Source organism: Aquarana catesbeiana, linkage group LG08 (assembly GCF_042186555.1).
Source record: "Aquarana catesbeiana isolate 2022-GZ linkage group LG08, ASM4218655v1, whole genome shotgun sequence".
Lineage (NCBI taxonomy): Eukaryota > Metazoa > Chordata > Amphibia > Anura > Ranidae > Aquarana > Aquarana catesbeiana.
Window position 1 is genome coordinate 6,889,961 of NC_133331.1, and position 25,956 is coordinate 6,915,916.

General features: G+C 45.0%; 3 protein-coding genes across 5 annotated transcripts in view; all 3 read left to right on the top strand.

The window, feature by feature from the left end:
• Positions 1-17,820, top strand: part of LOC141105411 (uncharacterized) — a 37,868-nt gene extending 20,048 nt beyond the window's left edge. Inside the window, exons 4-6 of the mRNA XM_073595273.1 lie at positions 17,248-17,382; positions 17,471-17,594; positions 17,711-17,820. Of these exons, the coding sequence (XP_073451374.1) occupies positions 17,248-17,382; positions 17,471-17,594; positions 17,711-17,820 (369 nt within the window). The remainder of the gene's footprint in view (positions 1-17,247; positions 17,383-17,470; positions 17,595-17,710) is intronic.
• Positions 1-25,956, top strand: part of LOC141105568 (RRP12-like protein) — a 305,552-nt gene that overhangs the window by 142,760 nt on the left and 136,836 nt on the right. The window lies entirely within an intron of this gene.
• Positions 18,030-21,411, top strand: LOC141105412 (uncharacterized). Its single transcript, XM_073595274.1, has 3 exons — positions 18,030-18,096; positions 19,858-19,909; positions 20,021-21,411. The coding sequence occupies exons 1-3, from the start codon at positions 18,030-18,032 to the stop codon at positions 21,105-21,107; spliced, it is 1,206 nt and encodes a 401-aa protein (XP_073451375.1). The 3' UTR covers positions 21,108-21,411.

Genomic DNA, 25,956 nt, shown 5'->3' on the forward strand with positions numbered 1-25,956 from the left:
CTGGGGCGGAGGATTTGGTGGCGACAGTAGTGGCCATCTTCCAGAGGGTCCTAGGCACATCACCACCATCCCTTGAGCTAGACAGGGTCCATAGAACCCTAGGTTCCAGACCGGCAGATCAGGATAGACCCAGAGATGTGCTTTGCAGGATTCACCACTACACCCAGAAGGAGCTCATCCTCCGTAAGGCCTGGGAGGGTGGTGATGTGGAATTTGATGGCGCCACCATTAAGATTTTACCGGACCTCTCCAGAGCCACACTGCAGAGAAGGGCTATGCTGCGACCCGTCTTGGAGTTGGCCAGGAGACAAGGCTACACTTACCGATGGGGATACCCCTTAGCGGTAACCTTCAGAAAGGACAATGCTTTCTTCACCCTACGCTCCCCGACGGATCTACCGGATCTCTTTGCATTCCTGGGAACTGAACCGCTGAGAGTTCCGAACTGGTTCACTATTATCCCTCGCCCTGCAGGCCGCCCGGGATCTTCAGGGAACAGGAACCAACAACCTCCACGCCAGCAACGATCCAGGAGAAGACAGCGGGCTTCCTCAACTGAAGCAAAACGTGAGTCCTGATCGTCCTGCTTGATACCAGTCCCTCTCTAATCTCTGCATGTGGATGTCTTTATTTGTCCCTCGGTTGAGTATTTTAGCTGCTCCATGTTACTCAGACTAACCACCTTTCCCTGGCGACAGACCCTGCCCTTTGTCAATCAATGGATTCTCTCCCCCTTCCTCCCGATACCTATCATTATCTGAGACCGGAGCTTTCTACCCCAAACAGATCCCCTGCCAGCAGACGTTAGGATGTTCACCTCTGCTCTTACAGGATCAGAAGGGGATTTGGAGATATATGCCAGGAACAATGGGGAGAACCCCTGCAACATCCGTTTATCAGGACATTCACAAGCTTGACGTGCTCCTGGCTGGGATAAATTACATTGCACCCTGCCCCATAGATGTCTCCCCCCCTCCCTCCCTATTTTGATCCACCTACTGACACTATCTGATGCTCCGTGTTACCTTCCCCAGGCTGTTTGGCCGAACTTGATTGGATTGTTGGTCCTCCCCCCTCCTGGGTTGCACTAGCTTTGTGGGCAATTGAGGGGTGGCACTGCTGAGGTGGGAGTTCCTGAACGGTACCACATTAAGGGAGGAGGGGTGGTTTTGAGTAACGATGGACCCCTGCCTGACTGGAGAGGGTGAGGTATGTAGCCACTGACATATTCCGGAAAGATAAGTTCAAATAACGGGTGAAGGGAAAGTAGTTCTAAATGTCTGTTCTTTTTTCCATAGGTTTTTTGAAGCATGATGGTTACAGTTATAGTTATTAACATTGTTTTCTAATGTAAGGGCGAATGAGTGATATCCATGTGATTTATACAATTACAACATAACTATGGGACGGTACTGATCTTTCCTCCTTTATTTGATCTGTCTTTATGTATTAGCCATCACTATTCTTCCATTATCATACTATATATCAGTCGGGATGGGGGGAGAGCGGTTGGTGAGCCCATACGCAGGCTGTTTCTTTCCGTTACCCCACATAGGTACGCGCTCGATACCCAGACCAGATCTGGAGAGCGTTCTAGCACTATAGTGCTAAATTCTTAGATTATTCAATTTGCACCCGTTGGGGGTGTCTTGATTATCTACTCCACCTCTTTCTCTTTTCTTATCCTTCTACCTCTCATTAGATCTACCCTCCTTTTTCCTTCCTCTCCCCCTTCTCCTGAACCCCCCTCTTGATCTTCCGCCCCCCCCCCTCCCTTTTTTTTTTTTTTGAATCGGGGCCATGGAGGTAGTGGAAATCCTTTCCCTAAATACAAAAGGTCTAAATATACCTGAAAAGAGGCGTATGCTTCTACATGATCTACGCCGTCTTAAGACTGACTTAGCATTTGTGCAAGAGACGCACTTCAGAGAAGGCAATCTCCCCATACTGAAAAACAAATTTTTCCCGAATGTGTATCATTCCACGAATGGGTCCGCCAAATCACGCGGCGTATCCATACTCATCTCACGATCCATTCCTTGGAAATGTGTGGACGTGATGGCCGATCGAGAGGGACGCTATCTGTTCCTCAGGGGTACGATTGGCGGCATCGAGGTGACCCTAGCAAATCTCTATGTCCCTAACAGCCAACAGGATCATTTCATCACCAAGACACTAGACTTATTGCTTGAATTCTCCAAGGGCCAACTAATCTTGGGGGGAGACTTTAATGTTCCCCTAATTCCATCCGAGGATACCTCTACGGGACATTCCTCAATTACCCCTGGCATGCGGAAACGCATTGCCCGATCTTTACATAGGGCACAACTTGTAGATACCTGGAGAATTCTCCACCCGACTGAAAGGGACTACACCTTTTACTCATTACCACATAAGCTGTACTCAAGGATTGACTATTTCCTAATCCCTCACTCCCAACTTCATGCAATTCGGGCTTCCTCGATTGGAGCTATTACATGGTCCGACCACGCCCCAGTCTTCTTATCTTATGCCCTGACAGACTCCACCACTGCTAGGTCTAGGAATTGGAGGTTAAATGAAAGTCTTCTACAAGATGAAGAGGTCCTCCAAGATGTAGTTAAGGAGCTAGACTGCTATTTCCAAACCAATGACACCCCTGATAGTAATCCGGGCATCGTTTGGGAAGCCCACAAGGCGGTGATCCGCGGGGTATTAATGAAACACGGAGCGCGCATAAAGAGGCGGCGCAATTCACAATTGACGTCGCTTCTTGATGACTTAAACCTAGCTGAAGCCCGACACAAACACGTTCAAACTCCCTCCTCAGAGGCGGAGATACTGCTATTACGCTAAAAAATTATCGACCTAATGATGTTCAAGGCCAAGGCAGCAATACAGGTCTGCAGACGGGTTTCATACGAATCAGGGAACAAATGTGGGAAACTGCTAGCTAGATCCCCGAAAGAGCAAGTGCTTGCAAATTATATACCACACGTTATAACACCCTCCGGTCGAAAGATCACTCTCCCACGGAATATAGCAGGGGAATTCAAAGATTTTTATACGTCACTATACAACCTCTCGAAGCCATCGCCCCCTCAATCCCACATAGACGACTACTTGACTAAATCAGACATGCCAAATTGACCACGGAAGATAGAGAGTTACTTGACGCACCCATCACTTTAGAAGAGATACAGGCGGCGATTGGGGCCACAAAACTAGGGAAAGCTCCCGGTCCAGATGGGTCAATATTACAAGACTTTACTGCCATCTCTCAGGGAACTTTATGCATACATTTTTCAACTCCTTAGGTTCCGACGTTGCATTCCCTCGTGACTCTCTCTCGGCACACATAGTGGTGATCCCCAAAGAGGGGAAAGACCCGACAGCATGTGGAAACTATAGGCCAATTTCGCTTCTCAACACGGACCTCAAAATCTTTACGAAAATATTATCCACTAGGATTCAATGTTTTCTCCCGTCCCTGATCCATTTGGACCAAGTTGGCTTTGTCCCAACCAGAGAGGCAAGGGACAACACAATTAAAGTCCTTAACCTCCTACATACTGTTAATAGGCATAAAACTCCCTGTGTTTTCCTAAACACGGACGCGGAGAAAGCCTTTGACAGGGTGAACTGGCATTTTATGTCTTCCGTCCTAAAGCATATAGGGCTGGGCAACACCATGTATGTTACATTGGATAAACTCGATCTATGCTGATCCCTCAGCTCGTGTCCGAGCCAACGGGTTTTTGTCGGACTCCTTTGAGATCAAGAATGGAACACGTCAGGGTTGCCCATTGTCCCCGCTCCTTTTCACCCTGTCACTGGAACCTTTCCTGCGCACGGTGCGTGCCAACCCAGACATTAGTGGAGTGTGGATAGGAGAAGCACAGCAGAAGATTGCTGCATATGCAGACGATATGTTCTCACTCACGAATCCAGTGATTTCCCTACCAAACCTCTTAAGAGAGTTCACAACGTATGGTAGTCTTTCGAACTTGAAGATTAATTTCAACAAGTCCGAAGCCATGGGTGTAGGGTTACCCCCGCCCCTCATAACAACTCTTCAATCCAGCTTTAAATTTAAGTGGACAAACACTGCCCTAAGATATTTGGGTACAAATATCCCCCCCAAAATGTCACAGATATTCCACCTGAATTTCCCTCCACTACTAACGGCGGTGAGGACACTGCTCGCCAAATGGCATAAGGGATTACATTCGTGGTTCGGTAGATGCAATATTTTCAAGATGTGTATTCTTCCTAAATTTCTCTACCTTTTACAAGCTCTCCCGATCCAAATCCCCACTAGATACTTTGACCAGACTAAAGCCCTGTTTTTCGACTTCGTATGGGCACATAAGCGGCCTAGACTTAATAGACGACTACTCATGCTACCCAAACAATACGGAGGTCTAGCAGTTCCGGATATTCGTAAATACCACCAAGCGACCCACTTAACCAGACTGATTGACTGGAACCGTCATCAACCCACTAAATTATGGCCCCGATTAGAACAATCCCAGTGTAGCATACCTCTGAACAGAGCTCCCTGGTGCTATAACACATTACCAAGAGACATGAAGACCCATCCCCTGATAGGTACTACTTTGCGAACTTGTTCATCCCTCTTTACAGGATACCGCCTTACGACACCTGACTCCCCACTCAGACCAATATTGGGAACCCCGCAGTTTGCCCCCAGAAATTTGGACCCCATTTTTCGCTCCCTGAGAGGCTCGGGTCGCTTTCAAGCTTCCCATTTTCTTGTGAACGGTAAATGGTTGACCGCATCCGAACTTATGAACCCAGACGGACCATTTCATTTGGACTATTGGAGGGCCCTCCAACTTAGCCATTTTCTCAAATCATTACCCCCCCTAGGAATTCTGATCAAACCCTAACCACTTATGAGTCCTACTGTTCGGAAGAGGGAGCCATGCCACACGCCTTATCGGCTACTTATCAACTGCTGATTACACCACATGATGGCCATGAACTGAAATGTTTAGAGATGTGGGAAAGAGACATGCAACGTACCTTCACAAAGCGTGAACAACAAAATATTCTTCACTTCACATATAAATCCTCAATATGCACAAAGACACAGGAAACTAATTACAAAATCGTTACTAGATGGTATAATACCCCAGCAAAACTACAAAAGATTTTCCCGTCTACCTCAGATCGCTGCTGGAGATGTCAGGGCGATAGAGGTTCGATCCTCCACATCTTCTGGACGTGCCCTAGATTGACTGAACGCCAAATCACGGCTGACCCAGTCTTTTTTCTACTCCATGACTCCAACATGTCACGTAAAACATATAAAAAGTCACTACTCCGTCACTTACTCGATGCAGCCAAATCATGTATCCCCTTATGCTGGAAATCCACACATTCTCCAACCATCAGCCAGTGGCTCAGGAAGGTGGAGGACATTAAAAAATTGAAAGATCTAATTCTAACGGCCCGCCATCAGACGGAACAGTTTACGAGAACATGGTCTATTTGGAACATGTTTATTTTCTCGGATGAAGGTAGGGCACTTATGAAAGGGGACACAACAACTAGATTAGCCTCAGTATAGATCAATGGTAGCTCGGTGAGACACACAGAGAGCAGTCCTCCGTGATACTATGAGCTCATAGCCTGAGATGTGGGAGTATACTGCCTCCATGAGCCCCCCTAATTTTAATTTTAATTTTAATTTAAATTTTAATCTTAAACCTGATTTTAATTTTAATTTCATTTCATTTTTAGTTTCACTCTTATCCTTCCCCTATACCCCCCTCTCCTTTGTATTCTTACTTTCAGCTCTCGCCTCTATCTCCCCCCCCTCTCTCATCTTTTCTTTCTCATATTCTTTTATTCTGTCGTTAATGGGTAGACACATGGGGATCTATTGGTTTCCCCGTGGGCCTGCACTATTCTGTTTCTATATTATACCTGAGGATGGGAGGAGATTCACGAAACCATCCGGGATCCCAAGGAAGAATTACAGAAGCAAGATATTTTCTTTGTTTTGGCAGAAGATGAGGGTGGTGGCATTTATTAAAGATATTAAACATGAAGATGAAAATCAAGTTAGATTGGTATAAAATATGGTCCAGGAGTACTTAGACACCCTGCCAACATCATGTAAAGTTATTTAATTCGTTCCTTATCATTGTATCTTCTTTACTGATGATTAAGGATGCTGTATTCCGTGTGTTTTTTCCCTTTGAAAAAAATAATAATAAATACAAGATTTGGAAAAAAAAGTATGAGCTCAGATGGGAATATGCCCATGCCAAATACAGGAAATAGCAAACATAAAAGATTATACACAGCATATATTAATGACTATTGCCTAACAGTTCCTGACGTGTTTCGACCCACGATGTGTGGGGTCTCTTCAGAGGATGAGTTTGCTAAGAAAAAGAAGATTTATAATAACATATCAAATTGTGTTTGAAAACAAGGCATAATGTATGCAAAAATGTATGTAACACATTGCACATGATTACCACTGCATTTGGAGATACCTCTCAGTCATAACCTCCCCGCACAGCCATCGGACCATTCTGCGCGCCTCCACGCCACAATGAGACGCCGAGAAGAGGACAAGGATCCACCTAATGCGGCTTACAAGGAGTCACACGTAACGAGTGTCCCCCACCGAAGCTCCCCTGAAGTGGTGGGGCCAGAACCTACGGCAATTGTCAGGGCATTAGCCCATAAACAAACCCATGTCAATTTATAGTTTATTCGAATTATCTATTGAAAGGTCAGACAGTGTTGTAATAATCTATGGTGTACTATGGTAATTAGATATATAAGGAGAAAAATAATAGTATGAGAATCATAATAGTATTGAATTAGATGGTGATATTAAGGATTTAGGTGACTGATGTAGATAAGCCACCTCTGGGGAGCTTCGGTGGGGGACTTGATCGCTGCGGGGATACCCGCGATCGCCTCACGGGGAGGAAGAACGGGGAGATGCTAATGTAAACAGCATCTCCCCGTTCTGCCTAGTGACAGTGTCACTGTTCTCTGTTCCCTGTCATCGGAGCAGAGATCAATGACGTGTCACACACAGCCCATCCCCCCTACAGTTAGAAACACGCCCCTAGGACACACTTAACCCCTACACTGCCACCTAGTGGTTAACCCCTTCACTGCCAGTGTCATTTACACAGGAATCGGTGCATTTGTATAGCACTGATCACTGTATAAATGACAATGGTCCCAAAAATGTGTCATAAATGTCCGATGTGTCCGCCATAATATCGCAGTCACAATAAAAATCGCTGATCGCCGCCATTTAAAAAAAAATATATTAATAAAAATGCCATAAAACTATCCCCTATTTTGTAAACGCTATAACTTTTGTGCAAACCGATCAAAAATCGCTTATTGCGATTTTTTTTACCAAAAATATGTAGAAGAATACGTATCGGCCTAAACTGAGAAAAAAAAATAGTTTTTTTATATATTTTTGGGGGATAATTATTATAGCAAAAAGTAAAAAAATAATGCGTTTTTTTCAAAACTGTCGCTCTTTTTTTGTTTATAGCGCAAAAAATAAAAAGCGCAGGGGTGATCAAATACCACCAAAAGAAAGCTCTATTTGTGGGGAATAAAGGACATCAATTTTGTTTGGGAGCCACGTCGCACGACCGCGCAATTGTCAGTTAAAGCGCGGTCGTGCTCTGGTCAGGAAGAGGGTAAATTCTTCCGGGGCTGAAGTGGTTAATAAAACACAGACCTGACCAGAGAGGTGAGGAGGATTCTGGGAGGTCACATGACATCACTCTTATCTCTATTAACCACTTAAGCCCCGGACCATTTTGCTGGCCAAAGACCAGAGCACTTTTTGCGATTCGGCACTGCGTCGCTTTTACTGACAGTTGCGCGGTCGTGCGACGTGGCTCCCAACCAAAATTGACGTCCTTTTTTTCCCACAAATAGAGCTTTCTTTTGGTGGTATTTGATAACCTCTGCGGTTTTTATTTTTAGTGCTATAAACAAAACAATAGCGACAATTTTGAAAAAAACACATTATTTTTTACTTTTTGCTATAATAAATATCCCCCAAAAATATATAAAAAAACATTTTTTTCCCTCAGTTTAGGCAGATATGTATTCTTCTACATATTTTTGGTTAAAAAAATTGCAATAAGCGTTTTATGATTGGTTTGCGCAAAAGTTTCAGCGTCTACAAAATAGGGGTTAGTTTTATGGCATTTTAAATAATAATTTTTTTTTATTAGTAATGGCGGCGATCTGCGATTTTTATCATGACTGCGACATTATGGCGGACACATCGGACAATTTTGACACATTTTTGGGACCATTGCCATTTTTACAGCGATCAGTGCTAAAAAATTGCACTGATTACTGTAAAAATGACACTAGCAGTGAAGGGGTTAACCACTAGCTGGCTAGGAAGGGGTTAAGTGTGTCCTAGGGAGTGATTCTAACTGTTAGGGGGCGTGGCTACGAGTGACATGTCACTGATCATAGCTCCCGATCACAGGGAGCAGAGATCAGTGACACTGTCACTAGGCAGAATGGGGAGATGCTTGTTTACATTAGCATCTCCTCGTTCTTCAGCTCCGTGAGACGATTGCGGGTATCCCCGTGGACATACTCAGGGAGCTCGCGGCAGGGTAAATTTTATTTAAAAAAAGAGTAAGAGAACAAAGATTACAAAGATTAAATTGAGATACATTTCCCATCATAGTATTCAACGTACATAGGTGAAAACATATCCTAAGAATAACAGTAATAACGGCATTTGTGTTTGAGTGATCAGTATTACTAGTTGACCTCCATCTACCAAAATCTATTTTTGTAGGTAATACAAATCATCACATTCTGTATGCTGTACAAGCTTCATTCCTGAAGTGTTGTGAGACTTCTGATATGGAATACCTTCACCATAACAAACAGAAGTAAAAGGGAGGGAACAAGTAGGTTCCATAAAAAAAAGACAAGGGAGTGAGAAGCCAGAGAGAGACAAAGAAGAGAGTGAGAAAAGGAAAAAGAAAGGAAGAACGAGATAGAGAATGTAGGCGAGGGAAAAAAGGGAGTGGATAGGGAAGGAGGGATAGGGTGTTAGGGCCAGGAGTGTCGACTTCTATTGTGTTACTCTGCTCTAGGTGGCCAGTAGGGCTATTCCTTCATCGGAGAGTATGAACATATTCCACAGCCTCCATGTCTGGGAATGTTGATCTTGTTTGTTTTGCGCCGTTTGAACCAAATCCTCCAATCTTCTGATCTCCTCCACCCTGCGCAGCCACATCCCTACAGTTGGTGGCAGATTCTTCTTCCATAGAAGAGGGATGCACGCTTTAGCTGCGTTCAATAAGTGCCGTACTATCGATTTTTTATATGTTCGTGTCGATATTGTAGTCGCATGCAGCAAGATGAAAGCTGGATGGTCACTTATTGTGTAATCCGTGAATTTTTGTGTGATCGTGCGGACTGTCGTCCAAAAGTGCTGCAGCAGTGGGCAAGACCAGAAGACGTGGAGGAGTGTCCCCTTGCTTGACATCTCCAGCATTTGTCTGGTGTGTCCGGGAAGTATTCGTGAAGTCTACGAGGGGTGTAGTACCATCTAGTTAAGATCTTGTAGTTAAGTTCCTGTATTTTAGTGCAGATAGATGTTTTTAAGGAGAATGTGATAATCGTTTGTTTTTGGGCACTAGAAAATTGTAAGTCATTTTCCCATGTACGTATGAACGTCAGATCCGGTTGTTCCGGAGGGGAGTTAATGAAGGCATACGTTTTGGACAGTACCTGAGATAAGGTTCCCTCGTCGTTACAGTAATTTTCAAAGGTCGTCAGATCACGGTTAAACTGTGTTGGGTTGGGAATCGTAAGTAGAAAGTGATGCAGACGTATTGCTGTCCAAAATGGGAGTTGGAATTGGCCACTATCTATCATCAAGGATTGTATGGAGGGCCATTTATTGTCTATTAAGAAATGTGAAGCTCGATCCCTTCCTGTCGAATTGAGTATTTCAAACCCTGATCGTTCCAGACCCAGAGGAAAAGCTGGATTACCCAATATTGAGTACAGGGGAGATCTACCAAAGGATAAGGAATTTGCAAGTATCGTGGAGGCTCCCACCCGAAGTGATGTGCCAATTATAGGGTGCGATTTCAATGTCACAGGTAGTTGAACAAAGCACCAAACCGCTCCCTTCAGTGAGGCCTCGGACTGTGTCTGTTCTAGATGTATCCATAGCTTGTTTTTGCCATGCCGGTTCCAGTCTATTATTCTGCCCAGGTGTACTGCCCTGTAGTAACTTTTTAAGTCTGGGATAGCCAGTCCTCCGTAATGTTTGGGTAATATTAGATAGTTTCTGCGTAGTCTAGGTTTTGATTTTGCCCATATGAATTTGATGAAGATGGAATGAAACTTGCTTAAAGCATTGGGGTGGGATTTTAATTGGCAATGCTTGAAACAAATATAAGAATTTCGGAAGTATGGACATTTTAAGCAAATCACATCTGCCGAACCAGGAATGTAGCCCACTGTTCCATTCTTCCAAAAGTATTTTAGTTTTAGTCAGCAGGTGGGGAGGTTAAGGTCAAAGGCGTATCGTAAATCACTGGGAATCAGGGTCCCTAGATATTTGAGGGAGGTGTCTGACCATCTAAATTTGAATTGTAATTTTATAGATCACAATCTATTTGGTGTTATATTGATCCCCATGGCCTCAGACTTATCAAAATTAATTTTTAGATTTGAACGAGTGCCATATCTATCAAATTCCCTTAAGAGATTTGGAAGCGACACTATGGGATTAGTTAGGGTGAATATAAGGTCATCTGCATAAGCCGATATTTTATATTGGGTATCTCCTACTGATACACCTGATATGTTCGGATTCAATCTTATAGTGCAAAGGAAAGGTTCTAAAGTTAGGGCAAAAAGGAGGGGCGAAAGCAGGCATCCCTGTCTAGTACCGTTTGATATTGGGAATGTATCCGAGAGGATTCCATTTGCCTTAATCTGTGCTGTGGGTGTGGAGTAAATGCTAGAGATCCATTGTATCATTTTATGACCTAAGCCAATCTGTGTAAGGACCGACGACATGAACACCCAGTTAACCCGGTCAAATGCCTTCTCAGCATCTGTGCTGAGAAAGACGGATGGGATTTGGTGTTTGGTTACCACATGGATGAGACTGAGGTTACCACATGGATGAGACTGAGGACTTTGGTGGTGTTATCTCTTGCCTCTCAGGCGGGGATGAACCCCACTTGATCTAAATGAACTAGGTCTGGCATAAACTGGGTCAGTCTGTTGGCTAAAATTTTCGTGAATAGTTTAAGGTCCACGTTCAGGAGTGATATGGGCCTATAGCTGCCACATGTCGCTGGGTCCTTGCCTTCTTTTGGTATAAGAGATATGTGTGCCCGTAGGGTGTCTCTGGGTAAGGAATCTCCTTCACCCAGTCCATTAAACATCTTCACCATGTGGGGGGCGAGTATTGTCAAAAGTGTTTGGTAGTATTGTAAGGTCATCCCATCTGGGCCTGGAGCTTTGCCTGGTTTCATCCCACCCACCGCTCTCTGTAGTTCCTCTATAGTGATGGGTTCTTCCAGTCCCATCTTATCTTCTAGTGATAATCGGGGCATTTGGGATGCTGCGAGGTAGTCAGTGATCGTGTCGTCATTTGGTGGTTTAGTTGGGAGGTTATATAGGGAAGTGTAATAGTTCCTGAATTCTTCCGCAATTTGGGTTGGTGTGGTCTTCTTCTGTCCCTCCTGGTTTATAATTTGGGGGATGTAAGTGTGGAGTCGATGCTTTCTGACTGATCTGGCTAAAAGTTTCCCACACTTATTTCCCGACTCGTAGGATATTTTCCTGCATATTTGTAGGGCAGCTTTGGCTCTATATTGCAACAGATCAACAATTTGTTTCCTGAGGGACGTAAGTTCTGCTTCTAGCAAGGCATTCGGTGTTTGTTTGTGTTGAGATTCCACGTCATGTATTTTATTAAGAAGAGTCAGCAGTAATTGTTCCCTTTCCTTTTTGATGCGTGAGCCATGCTTAATAAATATACCTCTTATCACGGTCTTATGGGCCTCCCAAACTATACCTGGGTCGCATTCTCCTGTGTCATTAAGTCGAAAATAATGCGTCAGTTCAGTCTGTACATCTGTCAGGACCTCCGGTGTCTGCAAGAGACTTTCGTTCAATCTCCAAAATTTGGATCTGGTGGTCAGAGATGAGGACAAGCAATAGCACATGGTGATAGGTGCATGATCCGACCATGTGATGTTACCTATCTCAACGTTGCGGACTGCTTCCAACCGACTATGGGGGACAAAGTAGTAGTCTATTCTCGAGTACACTTTGTGTGTGGGTGAATAGAAAGTATAATCACGTTCCCCAGAATGGAGCAGTCTCCAGACATCTATCAGTCGGGCATCATGTAGGTCTCGAGTTATGCGTTTGTGTACACCTGAACGTAGGGACGAGGTATTTGAGGACGTGTCAACTGCGGGGATTAAAGGTACATTGATGTCCCCTCCCAACACTAGTTGGCCTTCTGTGAATTCAGTAAGCAAGTTCAGTGTGTGGTGGAGGAAGGTGTCTTGTCGGTCGTTTGGGGCGTAAACAGTGGCAAGTGTTACTTTAGTGCCTCCCAGCAAGCCTTTAATAAAGAGATAACGGCCACCAGGGTCCACTAGTGAGTATGTATGTGAGTATGGATACTCCCTTGGACTTAGCCACTATATTAGTGGCATGGTATGCATGTGGGAAATGTCGTTTTTTTAAGTAGGTCGGATTGCCTGTCCTAAAGTGTGTCTCCTGGAGGAATGCTACATCCATATGGGCTCTTTTAAGGTCACGTAAGAGCATACGACCTTTCTCTGGTATGTTAAGGCCCTTGGCGTTCAATAAATATATATTGATGCAGTCCATCATCACCTGTGCCAGGGAAGGTTTAGGGATGGGTGCGGGATGGGGGGAGCGTAAAGTAGGTGAGTGTAGGAAACAGTATACAGGAAGAGAAGAAAGAGTAGGAAAATAAAAATAAATGAGAGGACCGTCAATTAAAACGGGTAACAGACAGTATGTACCGCCCGTATACTATGCTGGAAAAAGCAAAATACTTTTCAAAAGAGCACGTCCTGGATCTTACCAGGAGATTTGCTCAGTCCTATTGGGGGGGATAGGTAAGAGTAGACCAGGGAAGGTTCTCCCAGTCTGCTCCCCTCCACCCAGCTTGATAACATTATGCATACCTCTACTCAAGAGCTTTTTACGTAAGACATCGAGTAACACCCAGAAAAAAAAAAAAAAGAACTTATCAAAAACAAAACAGCACAAAACCTTAAATATACGGCAGAAAACACAGAGCATCCTGTCTCGCTATATAGCTACTAACCGGAGGCTAATAACCGTAAATGTAACATAAACGTATAAGAGAGGGTGGGAAAGGGCAGCAACGCCGTCACCCAATCAAACTGCCATGTCCCCCCTCCCAAACCATCCAGCTCCCCCATGACCTCTGCGTCCTCCAATGTGGGAAGTCGTAACTACCATTAAAGGGAGGTGTGCTTGCAAGTGATCCTTCCTCAGTAAATTAATGTCTGGAACCACCTCATGTCATAACCGTTCTAGTCAGCTCCCCCTGCTATCGTGATAGACTATCCTCCTCCCTTCCCTACATCAAACAAGGCTACCCCACAGTATCACAGGATCTTCCAAGCCCCTCTTCAGAATATGCAAGGGGACTAGCGGAAGGTAAACACCCCTGCCGCTGTTAAGCCTAGCTCTAACATTTAAGTAATGGCTAAAGAGGTGATAACAATGTTATAGGTAATATCTATTCCCCCTAGAATTTTCCAGACAATAATCTAGTACAATTGTATGGTAATTAATATAGTAGCATGAGAAAAAAAAACAACCAAAACGTTTAAATAATAATGCACAGCAACTAATAACCTGGATCTGGAATATATAAATACCCTCCATCCATCCACAATAGATTGGGGGTATCAGTAAGAATTATAGCTAATATTTCTTGTGGTGGAGTTGTTCTGTTCCCCTGATTCCTCCGGATGAGTCCTGTCAAGCTTTGCAAGAGATGATATCGGGTAACATGGAGGACATCATATCCTCCAATTGCTACTGGGGGTCAAGCTAGTCCTACGGGCTACCCAAATAGCAGTCTGTGCTAACCATCGCTCTTCTTTCGGGCCCTTTTGTGGGGAAGTTCAACAAAAATGGGATGCCCATAGAAGCAGGAGAAGAAGTGGACTACTAGAATGAACGGTGAGTATAGAAAAAACATGAAGGGAGAGTGCCCGAACAACATAGAGGAGCATCGGTGGGGGTGAGAGTCAATTTCTATCAGCTCACCGGTCATGTGCCCTTCGTCAATCTTCTCTCGGCGCTTCTGCCGAAGTGTAGCGAGACCTGCGTCGGCTCCTCTGCGGTCTGGGCGATCGGGATCTCCGCCTGCTAGAAGGTCCAGGCCGGTAGTTGGAGCGTTGCAATGACTGTAGCCAGTCTGGGACTTCAACAGGATCTATGTCCAGGAATGCAAACAAGGCAGGAAGGTCAGCAGGGGTCCGCAGGGTGAAAGAATGCTAAGCTTTCCTAAATATCACTGAGATGGGGAAACTCCACCTATAAGTGGTGCCTGCGTTTCTCGCCACCTCCAGCACTGGTTTCAATAGGGCCCTTCTTTGCAATGTCGATTTCGATAGGTCTGGGAGGATCCAAATGACGGCTCCATCAAATGTGACATCTCCCTTCTCCCAAGCCACTGGCAACACCATTTCCTTGTGGGCATATTGGTGTATACGACAGATAACGTCTCTTGGTCTGTCTAAATCGGTTGAGCGGGGGCCCAGTGCTCGGTGGATACAATCGAAGGACAGGCTGGGTGGATAATGTTCTCCCATCAAATCCCTGAAGATAGCTAGTGTAGATTCCGCCAGATCTTCTATCCCCGTTGCTTCCGGTATTCCTCGCAGGCGCAGGTTGTTTTGTCTGCTCCGATCTTCGACTTCCTCTAATTGCAGTTGTTGAGCGAGGATCACTGAGGCCTGAGCAGTCTGTGCCGCCTCAACTGCCGATAAACGTCGTTCGATCGTGGCTACAGTTGACTCTCCCACTTCCATGCGGTCTGACAAAGTCTGTACTTCTTGTCTTACCCCCGCTATCTCCTGTCAGTGTGATGCCTCTAGCCTGCTGACAATGGCTTCCATGTCTGCCCTTGTTGGGAGAGCTTGTAAGAGCGCCCTCAGTTCAGCATCGGCTCTCAGGGTCAGCGGCGTGTGCGATAGGGATAAGGATTCCTGTGAGTCGGAGCGGAATATTCCTGGGACTGAGCAGTCCAGGTTTTGTGCAGGTGGCATTGACATCTGGACCGAGGGAGCCTGTAACTGCTGGTCATTATATGCTCCAGGCCTCGTGGTGTCCGCCATCTTGGTATTTGGTGATGTCCCGGGGTTGTTCACTAAAAATCTTTGTATGTCTCTGCTGCTGTGTGATTTAGGAGACACCCGCTGCCGAAATCTGCCTCTCCGCTTTCCAGCAGAGTACATACCTGGTAAAACGAGCAGAGTATATATGACTAAAAGCTGGGACTGGACGGGTCAGGCCAGGAGCTCCTCAGAAAGACGTCCTCACTCGGCCATTTCGAGACCACGCCCCCAGCCGTGCCATTCTTCCTGCGTATATGTACATGCAGCGGTCGGCAAGTGGTTAATAAAACACAGACCTGACCGGACAGGTGAGGAGGATTCTGGGAGGTCACATGACATCACTCTTATCTCTATTAATAAAACACAGACCTGACCGGAGAGGTGAGGAGGATTCTGGGAGGTCACATGACATCACTTTTATCTCTATTAATAAAACACAAACCTGACCGGACAGGTGAGGAGGATTCTGGGAGGTCACATGACATCACTCATCTCTATTAATAAAACACAGACCTGACCGGAGAGGTGAGGAGGATTCTGGGAGGTCACATGACATCACTCTTATTTCTATTAACCACATAACGACCGGCGCATACCTGTACATTCCTTTGAATTTGCTGACGTGCCATCGCGTGCGTGCCGGCGGCGGTGCGCGCCCGTCGCGAGCTCCGTGAGTCCGACCGCGGGTGCGGCAGACTCGATGTCCACGGGGACCCCTGCGATCGTCTCACGGAGAGGAAGAACGGGGAGATGCTAATGTAAACAAACATCTCCCCGTTCTGCCTAGTGACGCTGTCACTGATCACAGCTCCCTGTAATTGGGAGCGGTGATCAGTGTCGTGTCACACACAGCCCCTCCCCCCCACAGTTAGAATCACTCAATAGGACACACTTAACCCCTCCCTAGTCCCCTAGTGGTTAACCCCGTCACTGCCCGTGTCACTTTTACAATAATTAGTGCAATTTAATTGCACTGATCGCTGTAAAAATGACAATGGTCCCAAAAATGTGTCAAAATTGTCCGATGTGTCGCAGTCACGATAAAAATCGCAAATAGCCGCCATTACTAATAAAAAAAAAAAAAAATTAATAAAAATGCCATAAAACTAACCCCTATTTTGTAGACGCTATAACTTTTGCGCAAACCGATCAATAAACGCTTATTGCGATTTTTTTACCAAAAATTTGTAGAAAAATACATATCGGCCTAAACTGAGGAAAAAAAATGTTTTTTTATATATTTTTTGGGGATATTTATTATAGCAAAAAGTAAAAAATATTGCTTTTTTTTCAAAATCGTCACTCTTTTTTTGTTTATAGTGCAAAAACTAAAAACCGCAGAGGTGATCAAATACCATCAAAACAAAGCTCTATTTGTGGGAAAAAAAGGACGTCAATTTTGTTTGGGAGCCACGTGGCACGACCGCGCAATTGTCAGTTAAAGCGGCGCAGTGCCGAATCGCAAAAAGTGCTCTGGTCTTTTGCCAGCCAAATGGTCCGGGGTTTAAGTGGTTAATAAAACACAGACCTGACCGGAGAGGTGAGGAGGATTCTGGGAGGTCACATGACATCACTCTTATCTCTATTAATAGAACACAGACCTGACCGTAGAGGTGAGGAGGATTCTGGGAGGTCACATGACATCACTCTTATCTCTATTAATAGAACACAGACCTGACCGTAGAGGTGAGGAGGATTCTGGGAGGTCACATGACATCACTCTTATCTCTATTAATAAAATACAGACCTGACCGGAGAGGTGAGGAGGATTCTGGGAATGTCACATGATATTATGTTTTTTTTTTCAATACAGAGATTTCCTCTTGTGAAGTCAGGTGATCATGTGACCATCACAGTGCCTCCATGTGACTCCCTAAAACCTGAGAGACACAACATGCAGAAGATTCTAGAAGTCACCAAGAAGATGACGGAGCTGCTGACAGGAGAGGTGAGGAGGATTCTGGGAATTCTGGGACATTATCCAGTAACAGACAAGGGATGTGTCTGGATGGTGACTGTATCATTGTGTGTGTCAGGTTCCTATAAGGTGTCAGGATGCCACTGTCTATTTCTCCATGGAGGAGTGGGAGTATTTAGAAGGACACAAGGATCTCTACAAGGACGTCATGATGGACAATCAGCCGCCCCTCACATCACCGGGTAAGAGGAGACTTTATTATAAAGGAGAGAGCAGTACGGAGGGTCCACCTAGATCCCCCATCATCTGATAAACACATAGAAACAATGTATTCAGTCAGTGTGTGTGTTTCCTACAGATGGATCCAGTAATGGGAACCCACCAGAGAGATGTCCCCGTCCTCTGTATTCCCGGGATTCCACACAGGAAGGTCACACCATCCTTCACCACGATCAGGTAGATGATTGACAATTATTGGTAGTTGTGATTTATACACAAGTATGTTTGTTATAATTAATGTGTTATTATATCTTTCAGAGTGGAAACCTCGGGGATTATAATATTGATGTTAAAGAAGAGTATAAAGAGGAGGATGAGGAATATGGAGTGATGGAGGAGTTTTCAGAAGGACACAAGGATATGATGGAGCCACCTAATACCAGGATCCCACCAGAGAGATGTCCCGATTCTCTATATTCCAGGGATTCCACACAGGAAGGTCACACCATCCCTCCTTATTTAAAGGTTGGTAGGACGGAGCATCTAGGACATGGACTCGTGGAGGCAATGTGTGGATTATATATATGTGATGTCTCAGTAATAAAGCTTATTTTTACAGATGATATTTTCTCTCATTTTCTTAATTTAGAGTGGAGATCCAATCGATATAGAATTTGAGGTTAAAGAAGAAGAAGAAGAAGAAATGTATGTGAGGGATGATCAGCAGTCTATAGAGGGGGATGGAATAACAGGGACATTGATAGAGGAGGACACTCCTACCAAGATCAGCACAGGTGGGCCATTAACACTAAATACATTCCTCCACCCATACTGCTCACTGATTGGTCCAGAGTAGGGCGGGGACTGGGCGATATCAGTAGAGTTGCCACCTCATCCCTTTAAACCCGAACACCTTTGAATTCCACAGGTTCTGAGGCTAATTAAATGCAGATAAGGCATCAAGTGAGTTTAATTACCACCTTAATCAGCCACAGAACCTGTGTAATTAATATGTGTTCGGGTTTAAAGGGATGAGGTGGCAACCATAGATATCGGCCTGTAATACCCTGGTCACTTTCTTGAGCTGTGTTCCCCGTCCTGTATTCCTGTATTTCTCTTGGATAATCTTCCTTCTCTGTGCTGCAGACACAGTTCATGTATCTAGACTGGATTTATGGAGATTCTGGGGTTCAGCTGGCAGCAAAATGTTCATTTTCACCATAGGCATTGATTGTCTTAGGCATCTGGGGCATGTGCCTTAGATCTTCTGTCCCATACCCGGATCTAGCGAGATGTCTGACAGAGGAATTCTCCCGGGGTTACTAGTTCTGTTGTTTGCTGGAAGTGCCGGGTGGAGGGATATATCTGTATAGTCTCAGACCCAAGACAAGAAGAATTCTCCACATAGTATAGATCTATAACATCTCTCACTTTATTACATAGAAATAGCTGTCACACACATCGGTAGAAATGCACAGTGTATCTCCTCGGCACTCAGCTCAACTGCAATGGGAGTGATGATGTTAGAGTGCCCAAAGCTCTGATATCATCACATCGGGGATTGGATCAGTGATCAAGCCCCTGATGACCTCATCTGTGGTGAGCTTTTTTGTATATGATTTAAAGGGACAGCTCAGCATATTTTGGAGGAATTCTGTTATACCTCATATCTGGTTATTATGTGAGCAGCTTCCTGATTACTTATTTCATTTGAGGGTGGAATCAGATTATAGTGTTTTGATTTTATATCTGATGATGGGATTGGAGCACAGACTTTTATGTGTTGATAATAATGTGATAACATCCTCAAACTTTGGAACCTTAAACAGAAAGTGATGTGGAGGGAGGAGCCAATAACTCAATGATGGGGGTTTTCAGGATCAGTCCAGTCTTTATCTTGGTTGTTCTCCCCCATCCTCACTCTCTGACCTCTGGTGGGGCTCAGCCCCACTGTTATTCATGACTGAATCATGGACTAAATCAGGGAGTGCAGTACTTCTTGTGTAGGGAAGATGGCAATGAGAGATGGGGATGGGTGGGGGGCACACTCATCCTATACTCCCCTCATCACTCCTATAAAAGACAGTTCTTGTTGTGTCCTCACTCTCTGACTAAGGTCCATGAATAAAGAAATTAACTGTTAGGAGATCAGAGGACCCATTTACTAGTTATCTTGGGGGGAATTGTAAGATCCTTAGAGACAAAGCTTCCTGATGTGGGCGGAGTCCTGATTTAGGGGAACCAATCTGCTCAAGTCTAGTAATAATATTTTTATCTCTATTTTAGTAGATGGACGGGAGATGAAGAAAACCTCAGAGGAAGATGAGGACATCACACAGTATAGTCCAGGAGAAAACCCGGCTACCTCAAATGTCCATCCGGCACCACACAGTGTAGATGGACCATCCCATTCTTCTAATCCTGAGGAACCTCAGACTGTGAGGGACAGTGCCGGACCATCGTATTCCTCCTATCCCGAGGAACCTCAGACTGTGAGAACAGAGAACAGGTTTTCATGTACTGAGTGCGGGAAGTGTTTTCGTTTTAAATACAGTCTAAATGTGCATAAAAGTTCTCACACAGGAGAGAAGCCATATTCCTGTCCTGAGTGCGGGAAATGTTTTTCACACAAGTCCCGTCTTTACAAACATCAGAGGTCTCACACAGGGGAGAAACCGTATTCCTGTCCTGAGTGTGGGAAATGTTTTTCACAGAAGTCCCATCTTTCCACACATCAGAGATCTCACACAGGAGAGAAGCTGTATTCCTGTTCTGAGTGCGGGAAATGTTTTTCACAGAAGTCCCATCTTTCCCAGCATCAGAGATCTCACACAGGAGAGAAGCCGCATTCCTGTCCTGAGTGCGGGAAATGTTTTTCAAATATGTCCAATCTTTCCATACATCAGAGATTTCATACAGGAGAGAAGCCGTATTCCTGTCCTGAGTGTGGGAAATGTTTTTCACTGAAGTCCCATCTTTCCACACATCAGAGGTCTCACACGGGGGAGAAGCCGTATTCCTGTCCTGAGTGTGGGAAATGTTTTTCACAGAAGTCCCATCTTTCCCAGCATCAGAGATCTCACACAGGAGAGAAGCCGCATTCCTGTCCTGAGTGCGGGAAATGTTTTTCAAATATGTCCAATCTTTCCATACATCAGAGATCTCATACAGGGGAGAAGCCGTATTCCTGTTCTGAGTGCGGGAAATGTTTTTCACTGAAGTCCAATCTTTCCCAGCATCAGAGATCTCATACAGGGGAGAAGCCGTATTCCTGTTCTGAGTGCGGGAAATGTTTTTCACTGAAGTCCCATCTTTCCAAGCATCAGAGATCTCATACAGGGGAGAAGCCGTATTCCTGTTCTGAGTGCGGGAAATGTTTTTCACTGAAGTCCAATCTTTCCCAGCATCAGAGATCTCATACAGGGGAGAAGTCGTATTCCTGTCCTGAGTGCGGGAAATGTTTTTCACTGAAGTCCCATCTTTCCACACATCAGAGATCTCACACGGGGGAAAAGCCGTATTCCTGTCCTGAGTGAGGGAAATGTTTTTTACAGAAGTTCGGTCTTTCTACACATCTGAGATCTCTGCCGTACCCCTGTCCTGCGTGCGGGAAATGTTTTAAGTTCAATCATCTTTATTCAGGGGGTGTGGCCTGGTTCCTTGCTAAGATGGACGCTTAATCCAGAGCTCTTGTTCCACGAGATCCAGTTTTTTGCCTACAGATCCCATTGCCAGCATCCTCCATGGGGAGCACAACCCGAAGTGCCTCTGCGACTCGTTCACAATCGCCCAGGAGCCAAGAAACACAGCTGAGCCACCATAATCATTAGATATTCAGGACACAGCCCAGAGGAGCTGCGCTAGAGACACAGGCCACAACGCACGAGTCCCGCTCCTCGAGCAGGAACACTCACCGATCCCGAAGCCGCAGCCCTTCATCTCAGTTTCCTGATTTGCACTCGGCATCTACACTGAGCCTAGCCAACCTCTGCACGGTGGCAGCGGATATCAAGAACAAATAAAACTCATAAATAATTGCGCTATTACAGGGAGTGAAAATAGCTGCCTGAAGATTTGGAACACTTTTGCGCCGCTCTCAATATCCCGCTTGTTGATGTACCTGATTGGTACAGCGACTTTCGCTTGCCTCCATTACGCAGAGCTACTTCTATGGATGCTATTACTGAAGCAGGGAATTTCAGCATGGCCCATCGCCGCAGCGCTCACCCTCCACCCTCGTCTCCACAAGCAGCAGGAAACCCGAGGAATGGCAGCCCCAATGCTTCTCCAGACCATCGCAAACCGCGTCCCTCATGAAAAAGTAATTAACCCTCTCGTCACAGACTTCCCGCCATGACATGGATCTTCTCCCCCCTTTTCCTTCTACCATAAGAGTAAGATTTTTCTACCGAATCTGGTTATTACACACAATACATGCCTGAGGAAAATCGTACCTTCCAAGACTGTGAACTTAACCACTGTATAACCACCCCGGGAAATGATTGAACTGTGAGTACACTCCCCGCCGGAATAAACTCTTATGCCGCGTACACACGAGCAGACTTTACGGCAGACTTTGCTCGGCGGACTTTTCGACGGACTTTCTGAATGAACGGACTTGCCTACACACACTCCACCAAAGTCCGTCGAATTCGTACGTGATGACGTACGACCGGACTAAAACAAGGAAGTTCATAGCCAGTAGCCAATAGCTGCCCTAGCGTGGCTTTTTGTCCGTCGAACTAGCATACAGATGAGCGGACTTTTCGACTGGACTCGATTTCGACGGATTAATTTAAAACATGTTTCAAATCTAAGTCCGTCCAACTTTTGAAAAAACAAAGTCCGCTGGATCCCACACACGATCGAATTGTCCGACCAAATCCCGTCCGCCGGGCAAAGTCTGCCGTAAAGTCCGCTCGTGTGTACGCGGCATTAGTATTTCAAGTGACTTTTCCCCCACTCCATAAGTTCCAATCCAGCCCCAGAGGGATGTTTATTGTATCTCTAATGGCACAATTGCATAGGAAAACGGGGCACTCCATCTAGGTTGTACCCCTATAGTCAGGCCCTATCCAGAGACAAGTGTGCCTGCCACACTAATTAACCTTTTTTCATTGCAGCAGATGACTTACCCTCCAAGACAAAAGAATAGACTCCCGGTACAGACTGGGATGATGCACATGGCTCCCATATAGGTAATTTACATGGGAGTGGATCGGACTTTAGACCGGTCCCTGGCTCACCTATTGTTATGCAGGGATATCTTATCCAATTTAACCACTAAGACATTTCCTATGTTTTTAGAATGAGCTCTAACGCTCTTCTCGTTGTTAATATGGCTTTAAGGTGATATTTCACACTTCTGAAGAGGGCACATCTAACACTCGCCTTCACACCAGTCTCGAATTGCCTACTGCATGGCAGCTCTCGAAACAGCAGCAGCATGATACGTCACCACACCTGACGTAACCCCAAGATCAGGGTACATTTAGTACCCGGTTACCACGTACTACATCATACACCATGTCTCACGCTGCTTAAATAGAAGGCCCTCTTCAGAACAGGCGATCACTCATTGTTACCAATAGATAACCAGAGATAATGTTGAGGTTTCTGTCATTATAATCGTTTTATCTTAGTTCAATGTTATGTTTCTTTTTTTTCCATGTCAAACCTGGTTAATTATAGATACTGAACAGATTTGACCATGTGTGGTGTAAATACAACCGATTACTCTTACACAGTAACTTAACCGACCAAACACATGGCATCTTATGCGGACACCTTAAGGACCTTCGGCCCTACAATGTTTTAGAACAACCTTTCCTGGTGACACAAGCTCTTTACAACTATATTACTAGACTAATGCGGTTATTACAATGTTAACTACTCTAGGAAAGGCCTTTTATTGCAAAACTTTATTTTCTTACCCCTCTCTTAATAGAGTTGACCATTAAGATGATAAAACTGATCAGGGGTACATCTCCCCTCTCCCTAATATCTCCTCTGCACTAATCATCACCTCTTTACGCTATACAGACCTCTCAGGAACACGGAATTGACTCCCTGTACGAACCGTAACCAACTACCCTCACACACAGTGATCTCTGTGAGATCTAACTGACCCTTTCTGGACCTTATTTCCTCGGGTGGGACCAGGGGTCCATACCCGACTCCGGTTGATACATCCTTCTCCTCACACCTCCCTACACCCATACGCACCAGTCCTCTATATTCCTAGAGGCCTTATCTCTCTTGACATCCCTTCTCCTCCTCTTTTCTTTCCTTACCCCTTCTTCCTCCCCACACCTGCGCTCCCTCTGTTGCTTCCCTCCCCAGACGATCTCTAATCCGAAGCTTACCAGTACTACTCTACCTTGGCCCCTCATGTGACCAAATCTAAAAGTCCTACGCTCAGGATTGTATCTTTAAATGTCAAAGGACTGAACATCTCAGTGAAACGTTCACGAATCGTAGCCAGTATGAAGAGTATGAGAGCTGACGTAATATTCTTACAAGAAACCCACTTCTGTTCACAAGCTGTACCAAAGCTATACAAAATACAATCCCGCTGGTACCGCACACCAGCCCTACTCCACAAATTCAAACACACCATACCAGATGCTTGCTGGAGATGTCAAGAGGATTGCAGTACATTGATTCACATCTGGTGGTCGTGCCCTCTTATCCAAACTCTCTGGAAAGAAGTACACCAGTTAACCTCACGCATCACATCTTATGAAATAGCCTTCACTCCAGTTCAGTTCCTCCTGCACCACTCGTCCACACGGCAAAACTCATTCCATCAATCACTAATGATGCACTTAATCAATGCAGCGAAACAATGTGTCCCAATCCACTGGAAATCTCAAAACGTCCCCTCAATTAAAGAATGGTTTCATAGAATCAACAGAATATCTGACATGGAAGAGCTGATCCATATCGCTAGAGATACACCACATAAATTTGGAATTAAATGGGCATGCTGGAAAACACTTCCAGACAACAGAATTCACTCAATTGAACACCCTGGCCAACCGAACACAAAACACAACTTGCTGTACTTGTGTTGTCTCAACTGACAAAATTATTTTTCCCCCTAAGATCTGTTACAGGTAGACCCACACCCCACTAGCTTGAAGGCCGGCATTTACCCTAAGCTAATAAAACTTCTCACCTGGAGATCACCCACGGGGGAGGGAAGCAAGGGACGGCCATACCCAACACCCCTCTCCACCTCATCACCCCTTTTCCCCTCTCTCTTTCTCCACCCCTTCACCACCTTCTCTTATTGAGATATCTTGTAAGCTCGAATATCCCCCCCCCAATTCCCAACCATAGCCATACTTCATCTATATCAGAAGATGCCTGTTGATATTACCAAAACATCAGAGTGGAAACTTTTCATATACTCCGCATAGACATATCACCCAACATATGCTGGAGATATTTACGAAAATTCACACTTCAGTACTGATTCTAGTACAGTGGAACCTCGGATTACATAATCCGTTCCAGGAGAATGCTCTCAATCCAAAGTACTCGCATATCAAAGAGAGTTTCCCCATCGAAGTCAATGGAAATAAAAATAATTTGTTCCGCATTTGTTCCGACTTCAACGGCATGCAATACCGCATGTGGCCAGAGGTGGGGGGGGGCGCCGGAGAGCCTCGGAAACAGCCGGAAAGGCCCGAGGACACCTCGGCTGACCTCGGAAAACCTTGGAAAGACTCCGTTCCCGAGGTCAGCCGAGCTGTTCTTGGACCTTTCCGTGCATTTTCGAACGGCTGCGATCGGCACCGTTCGGCTCTGGCGCCCCCCCCCCAATTCAGGCCAAACGCGGTACTGCACATGCTTTGGCCTGAATCATGCTCGTTTCGCGAGACAACACTCGCAAACCGAGTTACGATTTTTAAAAATGCAGTGCTCGTATTGCGAAAAGCTCGTTAACCGCGTTACTCGCAATCCGAGGTTCCACTGTATTTCAAGGTTGTTCCGACCACTAAAAGGCACAAAACCCCCTCATTAATCTTGAATATATGTTTTTATGCATTGTACCCAGATGTCAAGGTACTGATGCAGCATAGGAAACTATGCAGGAGCAATACTATCAGACACACGAGCCTTGATTCACTCAAGTCCTTACTATATGACTTACAATGACCTGAGTACTGTTAGGTAATTTGCACTAGTAATTGTTGGTCTATACACATCTTCTGTTTATGACTGTTGAGATATATCTCATGTTTAAAACAATTTTGTACAATGTTACATGTTTACAACCTTTCTGTACAATGTTAAATGTCCATTTACTTGATTACCTCAATAAAAGATTTGAAATTAATAGTTTTTATTCTAAGTTTTCAAACATAACAGAGGAAT

Coding starts and splice junctions, on each gene's coding strand:
- LOC141105412 (XM_073595274.1), top strand. CDS start 18,030: ATGTCCCGATTCTCTATATTCCAGGGATTCCACACAGGAAGGTCACAC. Junction 18,097..19,857: donor CCATCCCTCCTTATTTAAAG/GTTGGTAGGACG, acceptor TCTCTATTTTAG/TAGATGGACGGGAGATGAAG. Junction 19,910..20,020: donor GAAGATGAGGACATCACACA/GTATAGTCCAGG, acceptor TGTGAGGGACAG/TGCCGGACCATCGTATTCCT.